This window comes from Miniopterus natalensis, chromosome 19 (genome assembly GCF_054644295.1).
Source record: "Miniopterus natalensis isolate mMinNat1 chromosome 19, mMinNat1.hap1, whole genome shotgun sequence".
Taxonomy (NCBI): Eukaryota; Metazoa; Chordata; class Mammalia; order Chiroptera; family Miniopteridae; genus Miniopterus; species Miniopterus natalensis.
This window is the reverse complement of record NC_142099.1, coordinates 13,133,609-13,157,420: the sequence shown is the minus strand read 5'-3', so window position 1 is coordinate 13,157,420 and position 23,812 is coordinate 13,133,609. Positions and strand designations below refer to the sequence as shown.

Below are 23,812 nucleotides of genomic sequence, written 5' to 3'. Positions count from 1 at the left end.
CTGCCAAGCCCCCAGCGGAAGCCTGGTCCCTGGAAACCGACGGCCACCGGGTGGGGGGGTCCGCTCCGTGGACATGCCTCGGGGGCGCCATGGACCCGAGGCAGGTAAGCGCGGCCGCCCGGGGTTCGCGCGCCCCGGCCCGCCTCCCAGGCCCGCGTGTCCCTCCGGGCCGTGCGTGCGGTGTGTGTGCGTTTTCTTGCGGCGGAGAATTGCAGTTGCAGGAGCTTGTGCCGCGCTGGTTAGTCCGCAGTGCTGAGCAGGCCAAGCGAGGCGTGCGGGGGAAGTGCGCCCGCCGCTCCCGTAGCCCCCGTGGACAACAGGCTTTACTTTTAGCAGGCTCCTCTCTGCGCCCTTCCTACTTCCTGGAGGCATCTGGGAAACAAAAAACCACCCTTCTTAACATCACCTGTAGGCCAGAGTTTATAGCAGCTTTATTCATTTTCGCTAAAAAACGAAGTTAATTTGCATACAGTAAAACTTAACCTTTTGTAATGTATAATTCTGAGTTTTGACTACATAGAGTCAAAGCACATATAGCCTTATAATTACAACGATCATATACATGGATACACACACGTACATACATATATACATATATCTTTCTTCTTTTTTAGTTTTTTGTTTTTATTTATAGCTCTCTTCTTTAAAAGAATTAGGGACACCTGACTTAAGGAAAAGCAATCTTTCACACATATCAATATATTACCTTATGGAGCCCACCTGGTAAAAGTGGGGGGCTCATCTCTTGATCTTAAATATATAAGACTAGATCGAAGTGCAGTTTTGTAGGGCAATGGATATTAAATGGCTTGTTACATAGTTTTCATAATAAATAGGCCTGAAGTGGGCGAGTGGAGATGTGGAGGGATTTAAGAATATCGCCAGGAGGCGGCTTCCCACTTTCTTGCTCTCCTCCCATTCAGCGGTTCTGCAAGTGGCCCTTCTCAAGTGGTGGTTTGGCTTGTCTTGGCTGTCAGAGAACTTGGGGGGACAGGGGGAGTGAGAAAAAATAATCTCCCTCTAATCTTTTCCTAAAATAACATTTGTTAACAAATTTATGTGTCCTTTCCTCCTTTTCTCTGTTCATTCTAGCATGTCTCTCACACACACACACACACACACACACACACACGTGTCCTTTCCTCCTTTTCTCTGTTCATTCTAGCATGTCTCTCACACACACACACACACACACACACACACACACGTGTCCTTTCCTCCTTTTCTCTGTTCATTCTAGCATGTCTCACACACACACACACACACACACACACACACATATTTTCATGGGGGTTTTCTGTTGTTTACCAAAAGGAGAATTATAGTGTCCATGTTCCTCTGCAGCTTGTGTTGTTGTTGTTGTTTAATTTAACGTTATAGCATTCCTAAATTTTCTCCAGGTGAGTACAAGTAGATCGCAGCACTTTTTTTTTAAACTGTGAGTATTCTTCCATAGCATGAATGTGCCACGATTTATTTTACTCTTCTTATGTTCATGGACATTCAAATGTTTTACAGGCTTTGACCAAGTAGGAGCAGTCTAAATCTAGAAAACATTTAGCTAGGAACTGACTTTAGCCACTTGGAAACTGTTCTTTTACCAAGGTCACTCAAATAACTAAACTGAAAAGTGCTGAAATCCCCATAAACCAGCTTCGTGGGCCAGACTCCCACTCTGTCCACACACACCTCGGCCTCTAGCAGTGTGGTGGGGAAAGGAGTTGTGTGGAGCAAGAAGGAAAGGGATTGCGTGTCTAGGGATGTCTTGTCCTTGCAACCATTAATTCCGCAAATGTTTTTTCGGGATCAGCTTTGTGCTAGATGCCCTCTTAGGTGCTGGGGATGCAGAGATAACTGAAGCATAGCCCTTGTCCCCCAGGAGCTTACTGTGGAGTCAACTGCAGACCCCCATCAGGACTACATGGGGAATATTGGGAGTGCAGAGTTGAGTATAATTTCTAGGCTATCTAATATTGTTAATCACCTTTCAGATATACTACAATCTATGTGTGCCATTGAAAAATCAATAGCTATGATAAAAGGTAAAGTGTAACAGGTGCTGAGAAGGAGGCGTTCAAAGACAGGAAGCGAGGGAGATGGGAGTCAGAAGATGTCTCCTGGAGAGTAGCATTTAAGGAGATCTGTAAGGAAAGGTTGGACTTACAGTAGGTGGCAAGAGAGGGAGAAGCAGGCCCATTGGATTAGAATGGAGATGGAGGAAAGATTAGAGGCCTTGTCTTATGTAGCCCAGGTGAGAGGGAAGGAGGGGCTGGAACTGTTGATGACACGTTTCAGGGGAAATACAGAGGCCGCAGACAAGACAGCACTTTGGCAACTACCTACCTGATTTTTAGATGGAGGAAGGCAGGCAGGCAGCAAAGATGACTCCGGTTTCTAGCCTTAATAACTAAGAGGAGAATGGTGCTATTAACAGTAATAAGAACCACAGGAGAAGGGCCTGGGTTGAGGGGAAAGATGAATTTGGTTAGAATATGTGGCGTTTGAGGTAATGGTAGGATATCTAAGTGCACAGATTATCTAGGCATTTGGAAATTCAGGTCGTAAGCCTCGGTGGCTGGAGATAATAGATTTGAATGGTTTCTTAAGAGGGCTAGTTTCTTAAGAGGGGAGTTGATGAAATCAACCTCGGGAAGGAAGAAGAGGCCCTTAAACAAAACCTTGGGGACTAATTATATGTAAGGGATGGGAGAAAGGGACAGGGACAGACAGAAGGGGGGGGGGAATGAGGAGACCTTTGGTGCTGTGTCACCAAACCATGGGAGGAGAACCTTTAAAGAAGAGCATTCGGTCCACAGTGAACCAATGTTGAACTGAACTGACCACCAGACAGCAGTGAAAGCCTAACTGAAGTTCAAGAGGAGGAATTTATATGGCCCCATTAGCAAGAGTCAGTGTCCTTCTCCAGCACCTTTGGAACAGAAAAAGGGGACAGTGAGCCTTGGGTGGAGAAGGGAACTGACCGTGACACCCATGCTGATCGAGGAGGTGTGTGAAACCAGAATGGGGATGAGTGGGGCTGGCTGACCCACAGCTACAGTGGGATCACATAAGTAAGGAAAGGAAGTTGTACAAACAGGAAAGTTTCCATCAGAAAAGAGCAGGGGTCAGCAAGTGCAGCTTGTTTTGTAAATGAAGTTTTGTTACTGAACTCAAGGGGTGGGGTGGTCTCTTCAAAAGTGATTGTTACTTGCAGCAAGTAAAGGAGTCCAGATTCATATCCAAAGCTCTGCCTTCCCAAAGGGAGGCATAGCCGTTGTTTATATATACTATCTCGTCAATTAGATGTTAATTTTTTCTTTGCAGTTGGCTACTTTCATCCCAGTTGAGTTCCTGTCAGCTCCTCCTGTTTATAGTTGTAGCTGCAAAATACTATGCTACATTTCAACATTTAGAAAGACGTAAACAAAAGAAAAAAAAAAAAAAAAAAGAGGTGAGAGGAAGCCTTTGGTGCTGTGTCACCAAACCATGGGAGGAGAATTTTTAAAGAACTGACATAACTTCCTAGATCTTGAGACCCTTGACCTATCTAACAGTTTTTATATTGTGTGCGGCTGCTTTTGTACTACAATTGAAGGCTCATCTGGCCTTTTTTAGAAAAAAATTTCCTGACTCCTGGAAAAGAGTTTCAGAGTTTGAGGTTTGGTGGTGGCCCTGGCTAGAGTAACAATGAGATTGAGTGAGAAGCTAGACAAGCCACTTGTGTGGCTGAAAGGTGGAAGTGGTGGTGGTCATTCAGGGACTGCAGCCAGGATACCATGAGCAGGATTAGGGAGAGTGCTAAAATCCCCTAATTGCAACAGAGGATGTGGGGAAGTAGAAGGCTGACATTTTTGAAAAATGGTCACAGCTGCAGGTCCCTGGAGCCTTCAGGAGACTCAGACAAGGCGGACAAACATGAGGAAACATTGATCCTAGCTGTTGCCCTTCCCCAACTCCCCCCACACACCAACTCTGCAAGCCCCAGACAGAGTTAGCAAAGTATTTTCTAACAGCCCCACCCTGGGTCTCCTAAGCACCTCCTGCCTCCACCAGGGAGAGAAGATGAGCACTGGTCTGTGTGGGTGGGGGAAGGGGTCACAGTGCTCGGTGTTTTGGCAAACGTATGGCAATTTGGGAGGACATGGTGTAGCTGTGCCCTATAGAACTGGGTTCTGAAGAACACGCAATGGAAGCAACTGTTGGGAGGGAGTGTGGGGCTGAGGTGTCCAGAATAGACCCTGCCAGCTCTACTCATCCAGGTGAGCCTGGGTAGTTTGGTTAGAAGTGAGTGTCCAGTGTCCCTTCCAAGCCTGACTACCCCCCTGAGTATGAAAACAGTGTGTCTTTTTTCTAAGGAATCTTCCAGCTGCCCTAAAACCAAATTCTGACAGTGACGGGCAGACCAACCTGTGCGATCCTGGTGCCCTTCCCGAGGTGGGGAGGCTTCCTCTGCTCCAGCCTCGGAGGACTGGGCTCCCACTTACATATTTTTCTGTTCTAATCAGCCAAAGGATGGATTTTAGAGGCAAGGGGGTCTGTGCTGCAGTCTGTTCCCTGGTGCCCTCACTCCCTTTCATTTTAGGTTATTCTGGTTCTGTTTCTTTCTAAAAGAAAACACTTGTTTTTATTTTTAAAGGGTAGTTGTTTTGCCGAGTGGGAAGATTCATTTTCAGCTCAGGTTGCTGGAGGGGCCATGCCGCTCCTGGGAGCGCTGTGTTCTACCCCCTGCTCCTCTCTCTTACCTTTGGTGGGTCAGGGCTTACCAGGTAGGCAAGCCATCCTAGCTGGGTCCCAGCCCTTATCACACTCACCTTCCCAGCCACTAGGAAGCAGGCACACCTCACCCCCCACCCCACCCCCATCCCTGCCCCGCACCCCCAGCAGGGAGGAGGGCCGGGCTCAGCACTGCAGTTCTGATTCTCACTTCCTTTTCCCTCTTCTTGTTCTGCAGGGGTGTTCTCTCAGCAGATACCACCCCAGTTCATTTCAAGGCTATGAGCACAGCAAGTTCAGACACCAGCAGCCGGGGCCAGGATCTTATCCTAATACTTTCCAGCTTCAGCAAATAGAGTTTCTCAAGGGGCGGCTCCCAGAAGTACCCCTAATTGGAAAGCAGACACCATCACTGTTACCTTTTCCCCCTGGACCCTGGCCAAGGTTTCCAGGACCACCTGCCAGAGACAGGCAGCAGGAGATCTGGGCTGTCCCTGGGGTTGTGCATCTCAGAAGTCAAGCACTCCAGAGAGGGTCCTGGCGTCCTTCCCCACGTGGCAGGATTCTGCCATGGAGAGGTGTTGATAGGCTTTCCTCAAATTTCCAGGAACTGAGGATCTGCCAGGATCTGGAACAAAGGATCTTAGAGCTCTTTCAGGAGCTTGGCGAGGGGAAGGCCACCACAGCACATGATCTGGCCCGGAAGCTCCAAGCCCAAAAGAAGGAAATCAATCGCATTTTATACTCTCTGGCAAGGAAGGGTACTCTGCAGCAGGAGGCAGGAACACCCCCTTTGTGGCGAATTGCAATCTCAGTTCGGGCTCCGAACCAGCACAGCCAAGTAGCGACACCAGACAGTTGTAGCCAGGCAGCTCCAAACTCAGACCCCAGTTCGGAAACTGAAGACAAAAACTCCACATCTAGCTTGGAAGACCCTCCTGAACCTTTTGACATGGCTGAGATCAAGGAAGAAATCTGCAACTACCTGTTTAATGTGTTCAAGTCCTCCGCCCTGAATTTGGCTAAAAATATTGGCCTCTCGAAAGCCCGAGATGTCAATGCCGTGCTGATCGACCTGGAAAGGCAGGGGGATGTCTACAGGCAAGGAACAACCCCTCCAATATGGTATTTGACGGACAAGAAGCGAGAGAGGCTGCAGATCAAGAGAAACACGAACAGTGTTCCTGAAACCACTCAAGCTGCTACCCCTGAGACCAAAAGAAACGCAGAGCCCCCCGCCTGTAACTTCCCCGCGCCAGATGCCTCCAACAGTGTAACCGCAGCAAAGGTAGAGAATGGGCAGGAGCCAGTTTTAAAGTTAGAAAGCAGGCAAGAGGTCCCACTTGAACCAGTAAAACCGAAACCACCTGCTCGTGACAATGGCCCCTCCAAAACAGGGTATGTTGACTTTGAAAATGGCCAGTGGGCCACAGATGACATCCCAGATGACTTGAATAGTATCCGCGCCGCGCCAGGTGAGTTTCGAGCCATCATGGAGATGCCCTCCTTCTACAGCCATGGCTTGCCACGGTGTTCACCCTACAAGAAACTGACAGAGTGCCAGCTGAAGAACCCCATCAGCGGGCTGTTAGAATATGCTCAGTTCGCTAGTCAGACCTGTGAGTTCAACCTGATAGAGCAGAGTGGACCACCCCATGAACCTCGGTAAGAGACCCCAGGAACTGTACCTAGGGTTGGGGTCAGGCGCTCCTGCTCCTGACGCAGTCTCTGCTGACTCGTGAGCAGTGCCATGTGGTGGCCCCGACTTTTCCCTCTTCCTTTCTGCCTTCTGGCTAAAGCACCCATGTTGACCCTTCCTCAAGATCTTGAGCAGGGAATGTAGACCTCAGAGCAGCCAGAATCTTGGCTGAGCAAGGGGGAGGTTGACCCTGTTGGCTAAAATGAAGCTTCTTGGGAGATGATTAGCTTTCATGCATCAGTTTCATGTCTGCCTCTTAAGGCCAGAGGTAATGAAGATTTGACTTCCTCCCCACCCTCTTCATATGCCATTCCCTGTTTCCCCACACTAAGTTCCCAGAGAGGGTGCTGGAACAGGTAGGTGGGGGCAGGCTGCACACACAGAGCAAGGGCGGGTTGTGCTGCTAGCAGCGGTGGATTCGAACCCGCCCCCAGCCCCTGCAGGGAAAGGACGGTGTAGAGCGTGCACGGCTGCCTGCCTACCCAATACCCAAGGTGGTGGTTCTAATTTTACACACCTCCTCTGCACAGATGGGTGGGCTAGCACTTGCTGCTGCTCCTAAGCTGTGAAATGAGAAATTCCCTCACTCAGACAGCTGGCCAGGCTCCTGCAGGCCAGCAGACAGATTGAGGGAGACAAGTGGGGCCAGGAGGAGCTGCTGAAGGGCCTAGCAGAGAGCTGAACCCACGAAAGCTGAGTGGCTGCACACCGAACTCGTGAGGGCCAGAGAAATTAACCTAGGCTGTGTTTTAAGGGTGAGGATTCCCAGCTTTACCCCTTACTTTGACTGTCTTAATGACATTGCGGGAGAGCTATTAAGGACATGTGTCTGTCCAGAAGCTGGCCAGGCCTGGACTGGCTTGTTTCTGTTTGGGGTAGAGACTGGATGGCTGTCATTCTCTCTCTTTTCCCTCCGTTCCTCTCCCCAGGGTTGGGGAAAAGCAGCGGGTTTTGTGGCTAACCTTTCTTTGGACTCCAGCTATAAGAAACGTTGATGCCATTTCAAATATTTCAGAAGACCCAGGAAATCAGAAATTTGACCTACTTTTCTAAATGAAATCCCAGATTAAGCAAAGAGCTGAACAAATTTGAAAGCTTGAACAAAGGAAGTCTAAGCTCAGTCCAGAGGCCTAGAGCAAACACTTTTTGGTTTTCTGCTTAACGGGGAAATTCCTTTCATTACAGGCTTCAGGAATAGAGCTTTAGAGTGACTCAAAACAAACCATAAGAGCTGTGTCTCTGTGGGTAGGTTGGGGACAAAAACAGGCCCCGAGAAGTGACAGGTGTCTGGGGAGTGTGAGACTGCAGTGTAAGAAGCCTTCGCTTGCTTTAGCAACTGCCCTTGTGGTGGCCAGTCTGCCACAGTTGCTTTAGGATGAAGGCTTTTTGGTTGCTAACAAGACTGTAATCGTGATTTTAGCTCATCATTTTTATACCAACCTTACCTCAATTCTTTGCTGAGAGATAGTGGGTTTCCCCTGAGCTAGTTTCATATCACCTGTGGCTGTGTTTGCTCTAATGAGCTATGGGGAGAGAGTCACTGGCTGCCTTGTTTCCAAAAAGTAGGGACAGGCTGAGCCTTCAAAGGGACAGGAGTCCCTTGGCCTACCCTCCATTTCCTCCACAAGTCAAAACGCCCCTTAGTGTAGCAGGAATTCCAGGGTGAAGATCTCTTTGGAGAGGGCAGAAGGGAGGCCTAGACTAGTGTTCACACATCTAATCACTTTCCATCAAGATTTAAATTCCAAGTTGTCATCAATGGCCGAGAGTTTCCCCCAGCTGAAGCTGGCAGCAAGAAAGTGGCCAAGCAGGATGCAGCTATGAAGGCCATGACAATTCTGCTTGAGGAAGCTAAAGCCAAGGACAGTGGAAGACCAGAAGAGTCATACTACGGTTCCCTAGAGAAGGAATCCGAGAAGGTAGGTGTCCGGCCCTGTGGGAGGGTATCAGTTACTTTCCATGTCAATGAAGGATCAGGACTTGAACGGGCCCTAGAAGCAATCTCTGCCTAAAACTGATTCTGTATCGCAGTCAGCCGCCTACTGTTCCCTCTACCCCACTCCCTCACCACCCACCTTACTTCCTCATACCCAGCTCTCCTTCTGCCCCCCACCAAGTAGAATTATAGATTTCAGAGTTGAAGGAGACATTAAAGATTATCAAGTCCAATCTCCTCTCTTGGCAGATAAGAAAAGAGACCCAGTTACATTTAAATAACTCACTTTTTCCTGTAATGCTTAGAAAATTCCCACAGCCCTCTTCCTTTGGAAAGCCAGCCCTTAACGTGTAGTTGACTAAGAGAAATTCTCCCACTCCCTTCCCCTCTGCTGTGATGAACTAGCCAATGTTTTCTTACTGTTTTTGTGTGTGTGTTTTCCTTGTCTCTCATTTTCTGCAGACAGCAGAGTCCCAGTCCACCACCCCTTCAGCAACTTCCTTCTTTTCTGGGAAGAACCCGGTCACTACATTGCTTGAGTGTGTGCACAAGTTGGGGAGCTCCTGTGAATTCCGCCTCCTATCCAGAGAAGGCCCTGCCCATGACCCCAAGTACATCTCTTGTATCATGTATCTCTGCTGAGGTTTTCTCAAAAAAGAGAGAGATACAGTTCCTCCTTGCCTCCTCAGAGATGGCAGATTATTTCACGGAGCAATCACTCCTGTTTTCACTATGGAAGATGGGGGGCCTTGAGGGCATGGTTGCTGCTTGTGGAGCAGAGAATCTGGGACTAGGAATTCAAAGGGCAAAGCAGGGTCCAAGCACTAGGGAGATACATGGCTTGGAGGTTACTGGTGGTGGGACCAAACGGTGCAAGACCTGGGCGTACTGACAAGCTCTGCTCTGAGGCTCTGCAGACTTACATGTTCAAGAGAAGGGTTCCTGGAGGAGGTGAAACTAGGTTGATGCTTAACTGTTGAGTAGGGGTCAGCCAGGCGAAGAGAGACAGGGGGCAGGAGGAGGGAGAAAGGCATCAGCTCTTCAAGGCAGAAGTGGCTGCATGAGCCAAGGCACAGAGGCGGTGTGCAAGGAAACTGCAGTCTGCAGGCTGACAGCCTGGCAAAGGCTAGGTAAGCCTCTTCACCGTCAAAACCATTGTAATTCTCCTTTCGTCTCCTTCCAGGTTTCAGTACTGTGTTGCAATGGGAAGCCATACTTTCCCCACTGCAAGTGCGCCCAGCAAGAAAGTGGCAAAGCAGATGGCTGCGGAGGAAGCCATGAAGGCCCTGCATGAGGAGGCGACCAACTCGACGTCTGATAACCAGGTGCAGGAATTTCCTACTCAAAAGACACAGGTCATTTTTAGCAACAGGGTGGCTTAGGATTGCCCGTGAGGCCCTCAGAGTTTCCTTAAGTGTTTACGGTTCCTCTTGGTTTGGCTAATTCTCCTTCAGCCCGGAAGCACCAACACAGAGTCATTTGATAACTTGGAATCTATAATGCCCAACAAGGTGAGGAGGATCGGCGAGCTCGTCAGATACCTGAACACCAACCCCGTGGGCGGCCTGTTGGAGTATGCCCGCTCCCACGGCTTCGCTGCCGAGTTCAAGCTGGTCGACCAGTCCGGACCTCCTCACGAGCCCAAGTGAGTGTTCCTGGCCTGACTACAGCCATGTGTCACAGCTTGGGGACAGCCTATAACCCAGGAGAGAAAGGATGTGCATTAGCTGTGAGTGACAGGGCAGGAGGGGCAAGTTGAAGGAAACAGCTGTGTCTCTGTGACTCCCTAGAAGATGAGCCATCTTGAGAATATAGTTACTTTTCCAATAAGTATGACCCTTTTTAATTTTTTAACTAATTTTAATTTTAAAGAAAATCATTCAAGCTGATTCAAAAAGTATGAAACAAAATGTCTCATTTCTATCTCAGACATCTTGTTTCCCTCCCCCGAAACCCCCCATACACTATTACCAGTTTCTTGAGTCCTTCTAGAAATTTCCATGCATATATTAGCACATTTTCCTTTTTGTTTTCAACAAAATAAATGTATAACATCTCTTCCGTGCCATGCCTTGACTCCTCACTTACCAGTGTATCTTAGAGATCATTACAAACCAGCATGTATGGGTCTTTCAGACTCCTGCACAGCTACATGTCTCACTGAATAGACACTGTTATTAAACCAGAGATATGAAAGGTCTTTTGTAAAACAGATACCCACATAGTCCCCCTAGTTTGAGAAAGAGAATATTGCTATGTTAAAGCAACTGCCCTTATATGATTTATTTAACCAGCTTCCAGTGACATGTGGGTTGGCCTTGGTCTTACTCTTCAAACACTGCTGCAGTAACTGTCCTTGTACTGAATGTCTGCTTACGTGTGCAAACATGTCTGCAGTATACATTTTCAGGAGTAGGATTTCTGGACCGTGGGTCATGCACTTTTTTTTTTTAAGTTTTTTTTTTTTTAATAGGTAATGGACTATCCAACATAAAATTATTCAAAAATATACAATATAAAAAGTTCATTCTGACCCATTCTCCCTTTGGCCTAGCTCTCACCCCCACCCCATATATAAGAATGGCTTTTCCCCTATACCATGACCAATGTGGTATTATCAACATTTTTATCTTTGCCATTCTAAAATGTGAAAAATGGCATGTCAGTACAGTGCAAAGATTATTCTACATTCAGATATTTATTATTATAATTTGCCATATTAATAGATCAAAGGAGAACACATGATCATCTCTAGAGATTTCAAAAAGGCATTTAATAATATTCAACATTTATTTAGATTTAAAAAATAATCTATTCATAAAATAGAAATTATTGAATGCCTCTTTAGCATAATAAAATACATGTCTGAAGTCAAAAGCCAGAAGCTTATTTAATGTTGAACCTGGAACCGTTCCCACCAAAGTCAGGAGGAATATGTGGATGCCAGTGTCATCGTTACTTAATGTTATTCTAGAATTACTAGCTAATGCAATTATTAGAGAAAAATAAGTACAAAGAAAGGAAAGGGGATGTAGATGATATGATTGCAGATGATATGATTGTACGCCTGGAATATTCATGAGAAAACTAAAGAAATATTAGAGACAAGGGAGAATTTAGGAGAGCGGGGGATTACAAAATAATACATAAGAATGAAGACCTGTTCTGTATACAGCAATAAGCAATTAGAAAACGTAGCCAAAAATACACTATTTGCAACAGCAACTAAAAAAAATCAGCGACCTGGGCACATCTCTAATAGGAAGTATGTGGACTCTGCCTTAAGTAAAAATACTGCTATAGAATATAAAGGAAGACAGATTACATTGGGGGAAAAAAACATAGACTAATTTAATGATAGCCTTTGTTCCCAGATTAATTGTTACCTTTAATGTGATCTCAATAAAAACAGCAATAGGATTTATTTATTTATTTTAGAACTAGAAAACTTGATTCTAAAGTTCATATGACAAATGAACATACAAGGATAGGAAAATTCTGGAAGAGTTATAAAGCAGCTGGCCCTAGCAGATGTTAAAATAGTGTTGTATTGGCATGTGGCTAGAAGGGGGGTCAGTGGAACAGAATGAAGCACCTAAATGGGAATTTCATACATGATAAAGATGAGAGTTCAACTCGGTGGGGAACTGATGGGTCATTCGGTAATGGTGCTGAAGCTGCTGATTATCCATCTAAAAAGAAAAGCAGCTGGGATGTCTCTCCTTCCCTACACCCAAATTCCACTGGGTCCAGAATTAAAATACAAAGTAAATAAAATCATAAAATCACTAGATTAAAAAGTAGGGATTTTTTTAATTTTTATTTTTTTAGAATTTTGGAGTAGCAAAAAGCCTTTACAGTCAAGACGTGAGTAATAGCCTAGGTGATGCCTGAATCTAGCAAAAATCACATTGCAATCCATGAAATCCGAAGTCTGGGCAGTGCTGCCTTAGGAAGAGAGCTGGGAGGGCGATGGGGCCTTATGTTGGCAGGACTGGCGGCATCTTAAGCACAACTTGCCCTTTCCTGCGACTGCCATCAAGTACAGGTGCCTGTCTTCATCCCCCGTTTCTCATCCCAAAGGTTTGTTTACCAAGCAAAAGTTGGGGGTCGCTGGTTCCCAGCCGTCTGCGCGCACAGCAAGAAGCAAGGCAAGCAGGAGGCAGCGGACGCCGCCCTCCGCGTCCTGATTGGGGAGAACGAGAAGGCAGAGCGCATGGGTTTCACAGAGGTAACCCCAGTGACAGGGGCCAGTCTCAGAAGAACTATGCTCCTCCTCTCAAGGTCCCCAGAAGCACAGCCAAAGACAGTTAAGACGTCTACTTTTGTGCTATCTTTTTGGGGGGTCCAGCTAGCTCCTTTCTGCATGGAGTTAGCGTTTAAGTTGCTATTCTGTGAATTATTCCTGGGCTTTAATGTTAGCCTCATAGAACATGGAACTGGGACACGAGGTGTGAGAGGGGAAAGGACGGTTCACAGTTGAGTGAACGCAGTCTCCCCGCCCACTCCGGGACATGGCAGCCGCAGCCCGGGCTCTGTGGCTCTGACATGGCCTCCTGTCCCCACAGCTCCCTCTCACTGGCAGCACCTTCCATGACCAGATAGCTATGCTGAGCCACCGGTGCTTCAACACTCTGACCAACAGTTTCCAGCCCTCCTTGCTGGGCCGCAAGATCCTGGCTGCTATCATCATGAAGAAAGACTCTGAGGACCTGGGAGTCGTGGTCAGCTTGGGGACAGGTTAGTGAGGCTCTGCAGCATCTCCCCCACTGTCCACCCACCAAGGTGCCTGGAAACATGTCCCTGTCATTCTCTCCTGGAGTCCCATGGGGGCGAGTTTAAGATGGGAAAAAAGACCCTTCTTATGTTTCAATTTAGCTACAGTTAATTCAGAGTGGGGAGTGAATTCTCATTCCCTAGGGAAGAGTATGGGAGTCAGGATCTGATCAATTGAAACTGTTTCTGTCCTCCAGCCTTAAGAGCAAACAGCCTCTACCCTCTTCGTCATTACTTTTCTTTGGAAATGTCACATTTACTTTCAATGCCTTTCCAGGGAATCGCTGTGTGAAAGGAGACTCCCTGAGCCTAAAGGGAGAAACCGTCAATGACTGCCACGCAGAGATCATCTCCCGCAGAGGCTTCATCAGGTGAGCGAGATCTTCCGGGTGACAGCCACCTCCACCGCCCGCCCCAGGTCACTGGCCACAGCATCAGCTGTTTGAATCTGTGACCCAGGCTACACCCACTTCTCGGCCTGCTGTTAAGTGCTCTCCCTTTCTCAGATAACTCTGCTTCGTGCCTTTTTAAAAAAGCACAAAGTGACCTCTTGGTCCTTGGGACTTCAGGGATGAGGAAGGCTTCCAGCTGCACTTGAGGATCTTTAAACAGCCCCTTGGCCTGCCAGCTTTCTCCTCCAGTTCACCTTTCCTTTCATCGATGCAGAGACCCAGGGAGAAGCCACAGCCCCCTGTAGTCCGTGAATCCATTTGCTCTGCCCTAGAACCCCTGTACCTGCCGGAGCAGGGAGTTCTTGGCAGAAATGGAACTGATCTGAAAGGCTAACTTGACTTTTAAGAAATGCTGAGGGTCCCCCATGGTTTTCCAGCACCTCTTTCAACCTGAGAACCAGGGCAAGGTCTGCAGCACTAAGGCTTTTCCTTACTTGAGGTCAGATTACAGAAGCAGCTGCTCTTCCCGGAATCAAACTGTCTTAACCAGACTTTCTTCTTGTAGGTTTCTGTACAGCGAGTTAATGAAGTACAACCCCAGGACTGCGAAGGACAGTATATTTGAGCCTGCTAAGGGAGGGGAAAAGCTCCAAATAAAGAAGACCGTGTCATTCCATCTCTACATCAGGTCTGTACTGTCTGTCGCCACCTGAGCTGGCCCTGCCAGGCTTCCAGGGTTGGGTGTCTGAATGCTCTCCTAGTCCATCAATCAGAGCCGATTCAGTGGGCCCCACTCAGCTCTGTACGTACGTGGGATGACTCCCACGGACACTTCTGCCCACCCCAGTCACCCATGACAGGCTTCAGAAGAAGTCCCTTGCTCCCGCATGGGACAGTCCCTGAGCCCAGCAAATGGAAGTGAAGCATCTGCACGGGAGAGTGTTAACCGACGCCCCTGTTCTGCAGCACGGCCCCATGTGGGGATGGCGCGCTCTTTGACAAGTCCTGCAGCGACCGTGCCGTGGAGAGCACGGACTCCCGCCACTATCCCGTCTTTGAGAACCCCAAACAAGGCAAGCTCCGCACCAAGGTCGAGAACGGTGAGTGACACGGCCTCCTTCCCTCACACAGGGCTCTGCAAAGCCCAGACTCCTCACGGGGACAAGGGCACAGCTGCCAGGGTTTTGCCATTAGTTGCTGGGGTACAAGGTCTTGTTTGCAGGGAGAAGGACTGTCCGGGGCAGGGAATGTCTATAGAAAGATCAAGATCAAATAGGAGGCAGAGGTAACCATCTAGAGCTCAGAGGAGAGAGCCTGGCCAGAAATAACAATTTGGGAGTCATCCTTCTATAGTTAATCTTCACAGCCATGAAAATGGATAGCATCACCTCAGGGGAGGGTGGAGAAAATGAAAAGTCATGGAGAACCAGCCCTGCGGAGGTGACAGGATGCCAAGTGCCTGGTTCCCCTTGGTTGGCTGCGGGTTCTACACTTTGTCTGCCAGCTCCTTCTCCTCCACTGGCCTCTGATGTCTTTGACTGTCTCCTTATGACCACTCCTATTCCCTTCAGGCCATTCTACAGTCATCGGAGTGACCCTCAAACATGAATCAGATCATGTCACTTCCCTGCTCAAAACCCTAAAGTGTGAACACAGAGTTACTCTTAGGTCTTTCTCTCCAAGAGAAATGAAAACCCATGTCCACACAAAAAGTGGTACATAAAAGTTCATAGTGGCATTCTTTATAATAGCAAAAAATGGAAACAGCCCAAGTGTCCATCAACTGATAAATAGATAAACAAAATGAGATATAGCCATACAATGGAATATTATTTGGCCATGAAAAGGAATGAGGTACCGATACGAGCTACAACATGGGTGGACCTCGAAAACGTTATAAGAAGTAAAGGAAACCAGACACAAAATATCACATATGATACAACTCCAATTACATGAAATGTCCAGAGTAGGTAAATCCGTAGAAACAGAAAGTAAATTGGTGGTTGTCTAGGGGTAGGAGGGGTTGGCAGAAATGGGGCATGGCTACCAACAGCAGGAAGTTTCTTTTGGGGGTGTTGAAATGCTTTAAAGTTGATTGGGGTAATGGTTGCACAACTCTATGAATATAATTTTTAAAAAATCATTGAATTGTATGCTTTAAATGGGTGAATTATCTCTCAATAAACCTCTTATTTTGAAAAAAACAAACCACCACCCTATAGCTGTTTCCCACTACATGTCACATGAAAACAAACCCTGCATCCTCACGCGCTTCGGTCCGTTCCCTGAACAGCAGGACCCCCGCTGCCTCATGGTCCTGCTTTCGCTGTCCTGTGTCTGGGGTGCCTTTACTCAGCTGTTCCTTCTCCTTCATGTCTCAGTTCCCCCAACAGTTCCATCCCCTACTGTCCCCGGCTGTCCCCCAATGCCTTCAGAGCACTGTTACCACTTAGAACGTGCGTATGTGTTGGTTTATGGTGCCTGCCCAGCTCCCTTTCTATCCTCACGCCTTCGTAAATGTTCTAGGGGAATAAGGATCTTATTTGGTTTTGCTCACCATGATTTCCCAGCACATAGTAGGTGCTGTGAAATGTCTGAAGATCAGAGTGAGTAGCCGATGGTCCAAGTCTAAGATGTAAGCACCACGCCAGGGAGTGCTTTGGCCCAGGGCCCTGTGGGTCTCACCCAAGTCTCTCACACAGGGGAAGGCACAATCCCCGTGGAGTCCAGTGACATTGTGCCTACGTGGGACGGCATTCGGCTCGGGGAGAGACTCCGTACCATGTCCTGTAGTGACAAAATCCTCCGCTGGAACGTGCTCGGCCTGCAAGGGGCACTGTTGACCCACTTCCTGCAGCCTGTGTACCTCAAATCTGTCACACTGGGTAAGGGACCTATCGGGAGCCGGAACCAGTCTGTCATTCTAGTGCCCAAATCTCAGCAAACTGCACACTTCATTGCCAGGTGTTAGCACCATGTCTCCGCTTTTCAGAGTGTGTTTGATTCTGTCAGAAATTGATCCTGAGCATCCAGTCTGTCATGATGGGAAGATTGGTTTAGGCAGCGAGCCCAAGTAAGGGACATGACAGGCAGGTCTCTTCAAGATGCCTTACAGCAATGCAGCAGCTTAAAACAGCGGTGTCTTCACTTCCTTGGCCTCCACGGCCCTTAGCCTTACCTGGAGCCTTATACGTTCTGCTTGAATATTGGGTGAGGCCACGTATATCCCAGATAGCCGCAATCAGAAGGTGCTTCCTAACAAGGGAGCTATTTCTCTGTCTTGACAACTCTGTTTCGTACCTTCGGGCACCCCCTCCCACCCACATGCCTCTGCCTCTTAACAGCATGTGGTGGGAACACAAGTGTGTACTTTTTTTTTCTTTCATATCCAGGTTACCTTTTCAGCCAAGGGCATCTGACACGTGCCATTTGCTGTCGTGTGACAAGAGATGGGAGTGCATTTGCGGATGGACTACGGCATCCCTTTATTGTCAACCACCCCAAGGTGCTATAACCACATCCATTTTTCTCTTGACATTTTTCTGCTTTTCAAGAAACCTGTTCACAGAGCAAAAGAACACAGTGTGGCCAAGGGGAGCCTTAGTTGGTACCCCAAGCACTTAGCCTTTTCTTCTTTGGAATGCCAACAGCTTTCCTCCTTTTAGTCTGGAATTAATTTCAGTCAAAGTGGGGTTAGTATGCCTAGAGTTTTAGCCAAATAGAATCCCACATAAGGGGGAGAGGTCATGAGCCCCCACTCCCTTTTCCCTGTGATAGTCTTGGGTCTCTGCTTCAGAGCCTTTTTCCTGAGAGGTTTCCATTTTCTCCCGGTGCTCCTGGGACTCCTAGGTTGGCCGAGTCAGCGTATATGATTCCAAAAGGCAGTCCGGGAAGACTAAGGAGACAAGCGTCAACTGGTGTTTGGCTGACGGCTATGACCTGGAGATCCTGGATGGGACCAGGGGCACCGTGGACGGGTAAGGAGCAGGGGAGCCCCATCATGACTCACAGGGACATCATGTTTGCCCATCTCCAGAGCTTAGGAGCCACCCACCCTGCCATGGTGCCTCCACCCAAGGGTCCCCTCTTTCCTGGTCCTTGGTGATTTAAGGAGTGCTTTTGTTTCTCCAGGCCACGGAATGAATTGTCCCGGGTCTCCAAAAAGAATATTTTTCTTCTATTTAAGAAGCTCTGCTCCTTCCGGTGCCGCAGGGATCTACTTAAACTCTCCTATGGTGAGGCCAAGAAAGCTGCCCGTGAATACGAGATAGCCAAGAACTACTTCAAAAAAAGCCTGAAGGACATGGGCTATGGGAACTGGATAAGCAAACCTCAGGAGGAAAAGAATTTTTACCTCTGCCCAGTATAGTGTGATCCAGTGACTGTTCGGCTGGGGATGTTTCACTCTGGGGTGAGAAAGGGGTAGGTCGTAGCATTCCTCATCACACCGTTCAAAGGGTCTGGGGGTTTTTTTCCCTCCTCTCTTCCTTTCTTTTTAACAGAACCAGTTGGTGATGCTGAGACCTTTGGGTCCCTGTCCACCCTGCTTCCTTTGGAAATGCCAGGCCAGGTGTCACTAGGCCCCCTTCTCTTTTCCCAAGCGAGGAGGTGGAGGGGAGAGAAAATGGGTTCTCTCTTCTCCACCCAACACGTACGCAGTGACTGCGTACACGCAGCCCATTTCCTCTTTAGTTCTCTGGGTTTTTCCATTTCCTTTCCCTCTGTTTGCTCCCCTGACCTCTTGTGGTCTTGATTAGGTTCCAGTCAACTCTGTGAGTCATGCCAGGGACTGATGATTTCATTTGTGGGTTCTACAAGCCCCTGCTTCCCTCCCCTTCTGAGATCCCTTCCTGTGATCAGGTTTCTCCTTTTCCTCCAAGAGGGTAAAGAGGTGAACGCAAAGAATTTGTGAGACATGTCTACAGGCAGGAGTTTGAAACTGCAGTTAATTACTGGTGCCAAGTGGGGTTGGAATCTGCAGATGATACTCAGTGATCTTCAGATCTTGCACTTTAGCCAGCTCGGGAGGGGCCACGTGGCAGGGAAAGCTGCCACTCTGAAGTGCATCCCATCCCCTGGTGACAGGGAAGGTGACCACCAGCCAGACTGGCTGTGGGAATTGCAGCTGAGGTGCCCCCTGCAGGGGTGACACAGACCATTTCCCAGTGAGCACAGAGGGGGCCTTGGAGTGTGGCCCAGCTCCCAGCTGCCCCTCCTCCTAAAGCATTCCTAGGAATTTGTCCTATCAGTGGGGGTTGGGGCCTAGAGGGCAAACCACCTCTGCTTAGATAAACAGCACTTAGCAGGAATCAGGCAAAAAGTGATGCTGGGTCAGATCACTCTTCCACCCATCATATTTCCCATGACAGTGACACAGAGGGAAGTTAAGCCATGGGCAAATTAGGAGCATTTAAAAGAATGAATGCCATAGAAGTTGAGTCTTAAGTGCTATAGAATCTGTAATTGCACAGATTTAAATTCAGACATAATTTTTCATTTACCCAAGAGCTTTTGTTTTGCCAGACAGCTTCAGAAGGTCATTTGTGGGCAGGTCACAGAGCTGAGACCTCCCTGCTAGGGAGATCCCCTCTTAGGGAATCTCTGTAGGGTTGACATATGACAGCAGTTGTAGATGAAAGGGCAAATTGTCCCCCCAAATTCTGTGAGGTGGAGCCCTCAATCTACACCTCAAGCTAAGACGCTCGGGGTCAGAGCCATCAGCCTCTCGCTGGAGTTTGGCTCTGGGCCATAGTCAGACGTGCTCCAGAGCAGCACAGAGGCCCTGCCCCCTCGAGCCCTGAGCCAGCCTCTTTACTCTAGAGGATTCCTCTATCTTTTCTGTGAACATGCTGAGCCAGCACCCTCAAATGACTTTCTGCCCTTCCCCAGCCCCCACACTACTGACTAGTTAACTCCCATCTGTCCTGCCTCTTCAATAGACACACCCACATTCACACTTTTACTCTGTGGATACTATTCCCCAAACTTAACCACATGCGGAAACCCAAGTTTCATCAATACACTAAGGACATTCCTGTGGAACAACGAAGTGTCCCAAGGAACTGGTAGGGAAACAGTGCCTGTCCTCTGGAGCAGAGGGACTAGCCTGCCCCCGACCCTGTGAACCTGCTGAAGGCACATTAGTCAGACCTGCCTCAGAGGCAGCTGATCTCCTGGTTCTTCAGGCTGGAGGGCGTCACCCACTGGTTCCTCAGAACCTTCGCCCCTCTGGTCCGTCTGGGGCACGGGAACCTCCTGCAGAGCTCTGACTTAGCTCTTTAACCAGGAGCACGGGGCTCTCCAAAGACCAGAGCCCCCGCTCACCCCAGGGTCTCATCTAGCAACCTTGCAGTGTTTGGTTCCTGCTGTAGGAAGAGAGCAAGGCACCCCTGAACCCCGTGTGTCTGCTGGAAACGAGCCTGTGTCCGGCCCTGCACGGCCACACCCCCCATGCTCCTCCCAGTCACACAGGACAGAGGACGCAGAGCCCCTGCCTAGAGTATTCTCACCTTCTTGTCCAACCTTTGTTTTTAATAAGCAGGACCCCCTTCTACATCCCCCCTTTTTTTTAATGATCTTTGTAGTTGATTTGTCTGAACTGTGGCTATTGTGCATTCTTTGACTAATACTTGTAAAAATTGTCGCTGCTTGAAGCTATCTCCTTTACCCACTTCGAAGGGACCTCGTTGGTTTTTGGGGTCTTGGCAATGACTCCAAGAGCGGAGTGGGGAAGAGCCCAAGCATGGACTTGGGTGCGACGATGGCTGCAGTTTTTGATTCTGCTTTTCAGTGTCGCTTAATAATTAAAATTACACATTCCTTAAGAAATAAAAAATAATAAAAAAAAGAATCTGAATTGGTAGAAAGCTTCAAGTCTTGGTTTCTTGGGGGAGGGGAAAGTGGGGACAGAGGGATTTCCGGCAGCAGCAGCAGCTGCATCTGACACTGGAGGGGAGGGCCACCCCCCCACCTGTGCCTACCTGGGAGGTGAGCTTGTGCCTGGGGTGGGGAGGGTGAGGTATATCAGGCCCACCCCCCCATCAGAGCCTGCCCTTAAATGTCTTGTTCCCAGAGACTTGACAGGTGAGATTTCAAGGCCCAGGGTAGGAAAATATCTCATGAGACTACCACAAATTATCTCCAGAATTCCACCTCTCCTTGAGGGTTGATTTTTACAGCCCGCACCACCACCACACACATACACACACACCACCACCTGCAAGGTGTTTTGCCTGCAGGGATGTGCATATTTGGAATAAAGTTGCAGAGTCTGAACCAGGACTGGCTCAGCTGCCTTCTTAGGAGACAGGCCATTTGCTTCTTACTTCATAGATGGCATCCAGAATATTTCTTCGTCTTGAATTTCAAAGAGAATGCACAACTTTCCACATTGTAATTTAGTCCAGAATATCCACAAGACTCATCCTTGACCTTTTAAAAATGATACACCAGAGGACACAAAGGCGAGGCTATGAGTCAGCAAAGCTTCCTTCCTTGTCCATTCTACAGATGCAGGAGTTGAGCCAGGAGGGCTAGTGGCAGGTTTGGGGGCACATTAAGGACCAGAATAACTCTGGGTTCCTTCAGTCTGTTGAAACTGGGTGAGCTGGACAGTTCTTATAGACAGGGAAGGACAATGTGTCTGCTGCCATGATGTACCAGGAACCTGGAGCACCTCTGTCCTGTCCTCAGCTCCTGGTTCCACCTGGAGGAAAATGTATCCAGGGCTTTGGGAAAGTGGGCAGTTTCCTTCATACCTAAGGCTAGTGTCGGACGTGTCTGCAGAGGGAACGAGGCCGTCCTCCCACCCACCTCTGATTGGGCTGGAAAGTAGACTGCCTCGAGGGACCGCACGGTTTTCTTCCATTGCTGTTCACCCTGCATTTCATCTATGGGCCCACAATTTAACACCATTTTCAAGATTTGGGCCCAGATCAAACCAGTGTTTTGGGAGCAGGTCTGGCCTCCACTCAGACTACAGCCCTTGACTTCCCAGAGCGCAGGGGCTGTGAGAGGGAGCCCCAGCCACCCCTGCCTCCAGGAGACTGGTCCTCACCTCTGCCCTGTCCTCCAGGGTCCTCCCCAGGAGCTATTTCTGGGCTCTATCTGCTACAGGCCCAGCCATTTGGTCATTTCATTTCCATCTAATGAGTGGACTTGTAAAGCAACAAATCACAGCAATTGAAATCTTACCACTGACCTTTTCTTGAGGTTCTTCTGATGTCTTCAACCTCATGAGTGTGGTTTTTCCAGCATTCTGTTTTTCCCACATTTGCCAACCCTGGCCCATGAGGGTCCTCCCTACCCCCAATATAACAAACAAGACGTCTTTGGAAATAACTTGTCTTTACAAGAACCTTGAGTTCCTAGTGAGTCTGGCCAGGAGTGGGCTAGACCAGTGCAAATATTCCATAACACAGACAAGGGAGTCCAACCAAAGCCAGTGTTGGGGAGATGGGGCACCAAGGGCAGGTGAGTGAGGTGTCCTAACCATTCTTAGACCTATAGTCCCTTAGGAACCATGTGACTGTCACACTGACCTCTTGGACCTGTTGGGATGAATATCAAAAGGTGGCTGCTTGTCCTGTCTAGTCTGGGTGGGCGAGTGGGAGGCTGGCGGGCACCAGCTGGGCTGTGAGGGCTACTGTGACACCAGCCCTACTGCCTAAAAGCAGAGGGTGACAGCTGGAACCGGGTGCACTCCAGCTTGGGGAATGAATTCAGAAAAGACCCTGAGTGCCCCTCACTTGCCTTCTACCTGCCAGGCTGCAGCGAGCACGTGGGCTCTGGGATCGTGAGTCAGGTTTCAGGCCCAGCACTGCTCACCATCTGGCACCTGCTCTCTCTGAGCCCGGTTTCCTCTTCTGTCAACAGGCCCCTTCCCCGCAGGGCTGTTGTGAGGAATAAAGACAGTGCCTCTGAAGCACATGGCACAGAGCAGGCCCTTAGGAACCAGTAGCTGATACTGGAATTGGGGGGAAACGGAAGGGAGCCAAAGCTCCCAGCATCCCCCATTTCCTTGAAGGGGAACGACTGCCTTTTCTCCACAAACAGCCTTGCTCTGCCGAAAATGCCAGCTGGGGGCTGCCCGTGTCTCGTTTGCTTTTAAATTTTCAATAACGTGGTACCAGCTGCTCCAGTATTAGCTCCCTCGCCACCAGGAAACTGCCTTTCTCCTGCTGCAATGCCAACTGGCAAAAGCAGAGTCCGTACAGGCCCTCTTTCCAGACAAACATGGCTATCAGAGCGCTGTGGTCCTGTCATTTCTGATGGGGGCCATCCCAACTTGTTTCCTCGCTGCCCCCCTCCCAGCCCACCTCGCTCAGGGTGCAATCCAGTGTCTCTGCCTCCCTCTTCAGATCTGGGGCCTCCGGTCCTTGCCCAGGGCCGAGCTGGGTACCCGATCCTCTCCAGAGACAGCCCCACCAAGGAAGGGGCAAGGTCCTGCCCAGACACCACCGGGGAAGAAGACAGAGACCCTAGGGTGGAGGAGGCTGGCTCTGCAAAGCTTCCCAGTGCCCTGGGCGGTGCAGTGGCATCCTCCTCTGCCCACCTCTGCCCTCCCCTCCCTACCGGGATGGTCCCCAAAGGGCTGCCAGAGGTGGAGGGAATGGCACTGCCCCAGGGACCCTGCCCAGTTAACTTCTTCATGTACATCGGTCCCTCGCTTCCTTGCTGCAGACCCCAGGCCACTCTCATCCCCATTTTACAGATGAGGGTGAGCAAATTCAGGGTAAGGTGCTTGTACAAGGTCAGGCAGCAAACACTCTCCAGGCCTCGGTCTCCTTATGTGTCAGATGGGTCACGGAGAGGATTTGGAGAGCAGCTGCTCTCTAAGTCCCCCTAGCACAGTCTGCTGACTTACTTGGACAACAGTCACTTTGGGGAGCACTAAAAGCAAGTACAGCCAACAGCAGCAGCTGATGGGGCCAGGAGCCTGGGAGAGCAGGCAGGGTGGGCTCTAGGAGATCACCCTAGCCTTCAGAGGGAGACACCAACCCTTCAGAGGGGGAGATCCTTCCAGTTGCTGTTTTAGGTTCCAGGATGTTTCCTAGGGTTATGAGTTTGAGGTGGGTCCAGGCATAACACTGGCAACTCTGAATTTGCTGTTCTAGAAGAAGGGAGTTTCTATGGAGCCAAGACACTACCCTCCTTAAGAGAGATGTCCAGGAGCCTGTCCTGGCAGGTGGGTGAAAGCACTGGGGACATCTCACACAACACCAGGACAGGGCTGGGTCCACTTGAGGGCCCTGAGCACACACCTGCATCAGGAGAGACTGACCCAGATGGGAGGTC

General features: G+C 49.1%; 1 protein-coding gene across 4 annotated transcripts; it reads left to right on the top strand.

Moving 5' to 3' along the window:
- ADAR (adenosine deaminase RNA specific) lies at positions 1 to 20,382 on the top strand. 4 transcript variants are annotated; one of them, XM_016221561.2, is made up of 15 exons: positions 1 to 104; positions 4,952 to 6,378; positions 8,148 to 8,331; positions 8,811 to 8,959; positions 9,532 to 9,673; positions 9,803 to 9,993; positions 12,432 to 12,657; positions 12,917 to 13,088; positions 13,402 to 13,495; positions 14,082 to 14,204; positions 14,483 to 14,616; positions 16,219 to 16,401; positions 16,909 to 17,021; positions 17,366 to 17,493; positions 17,648 to 20,382. In XM_016221561.2, exons 1-15 carry the CDS (start codon positions 90 to 92, stop codon positions 17,883 to 17,885), a joined length of 3,519 nt encoding a protein of 1,172 aa, XP_016077047.2. In that variant the 5' UTR covers positions 1 to 89; the 3' UTR covers positions 17,886 to 20,382. The 4 variants fall into 4 exon arrangements, with proteins under 4 accessions (XP_016077047.2, XP_087684094.1, XP_016077049.2 ...); XM_087827968.1 differs by having other exon boundaries at positions 2 to 104; positions 8,811 to 8,887; positions 12,432 to 12,579; XM_016221563.2 differs by having other exon boundaries at positions 2 to 104; positions 12,432 to 12,579.
- The last annotated feature ends 3,430 nt before the right edge of the window (positions 20,383 to 23,812 follow it).

Coding starts and splice junctions, on each gene's coding strand:
- ADAR (XM_016221561.2), top strand. Junction 9,674..9,802: donor ACTCGACGTCTGATAACCAG/GTGCAGGAATTT, acceptor ATTCTCCTTCAG/CCCGGAAGCACCAACACAGA. Junction 16,402..16,908: donor CCTCAAATCTGTCACACTGG/GTAAGGGACCTA, acceptor TTTCATATCCAG/GTTACCTTTTCAGCCAAGGG.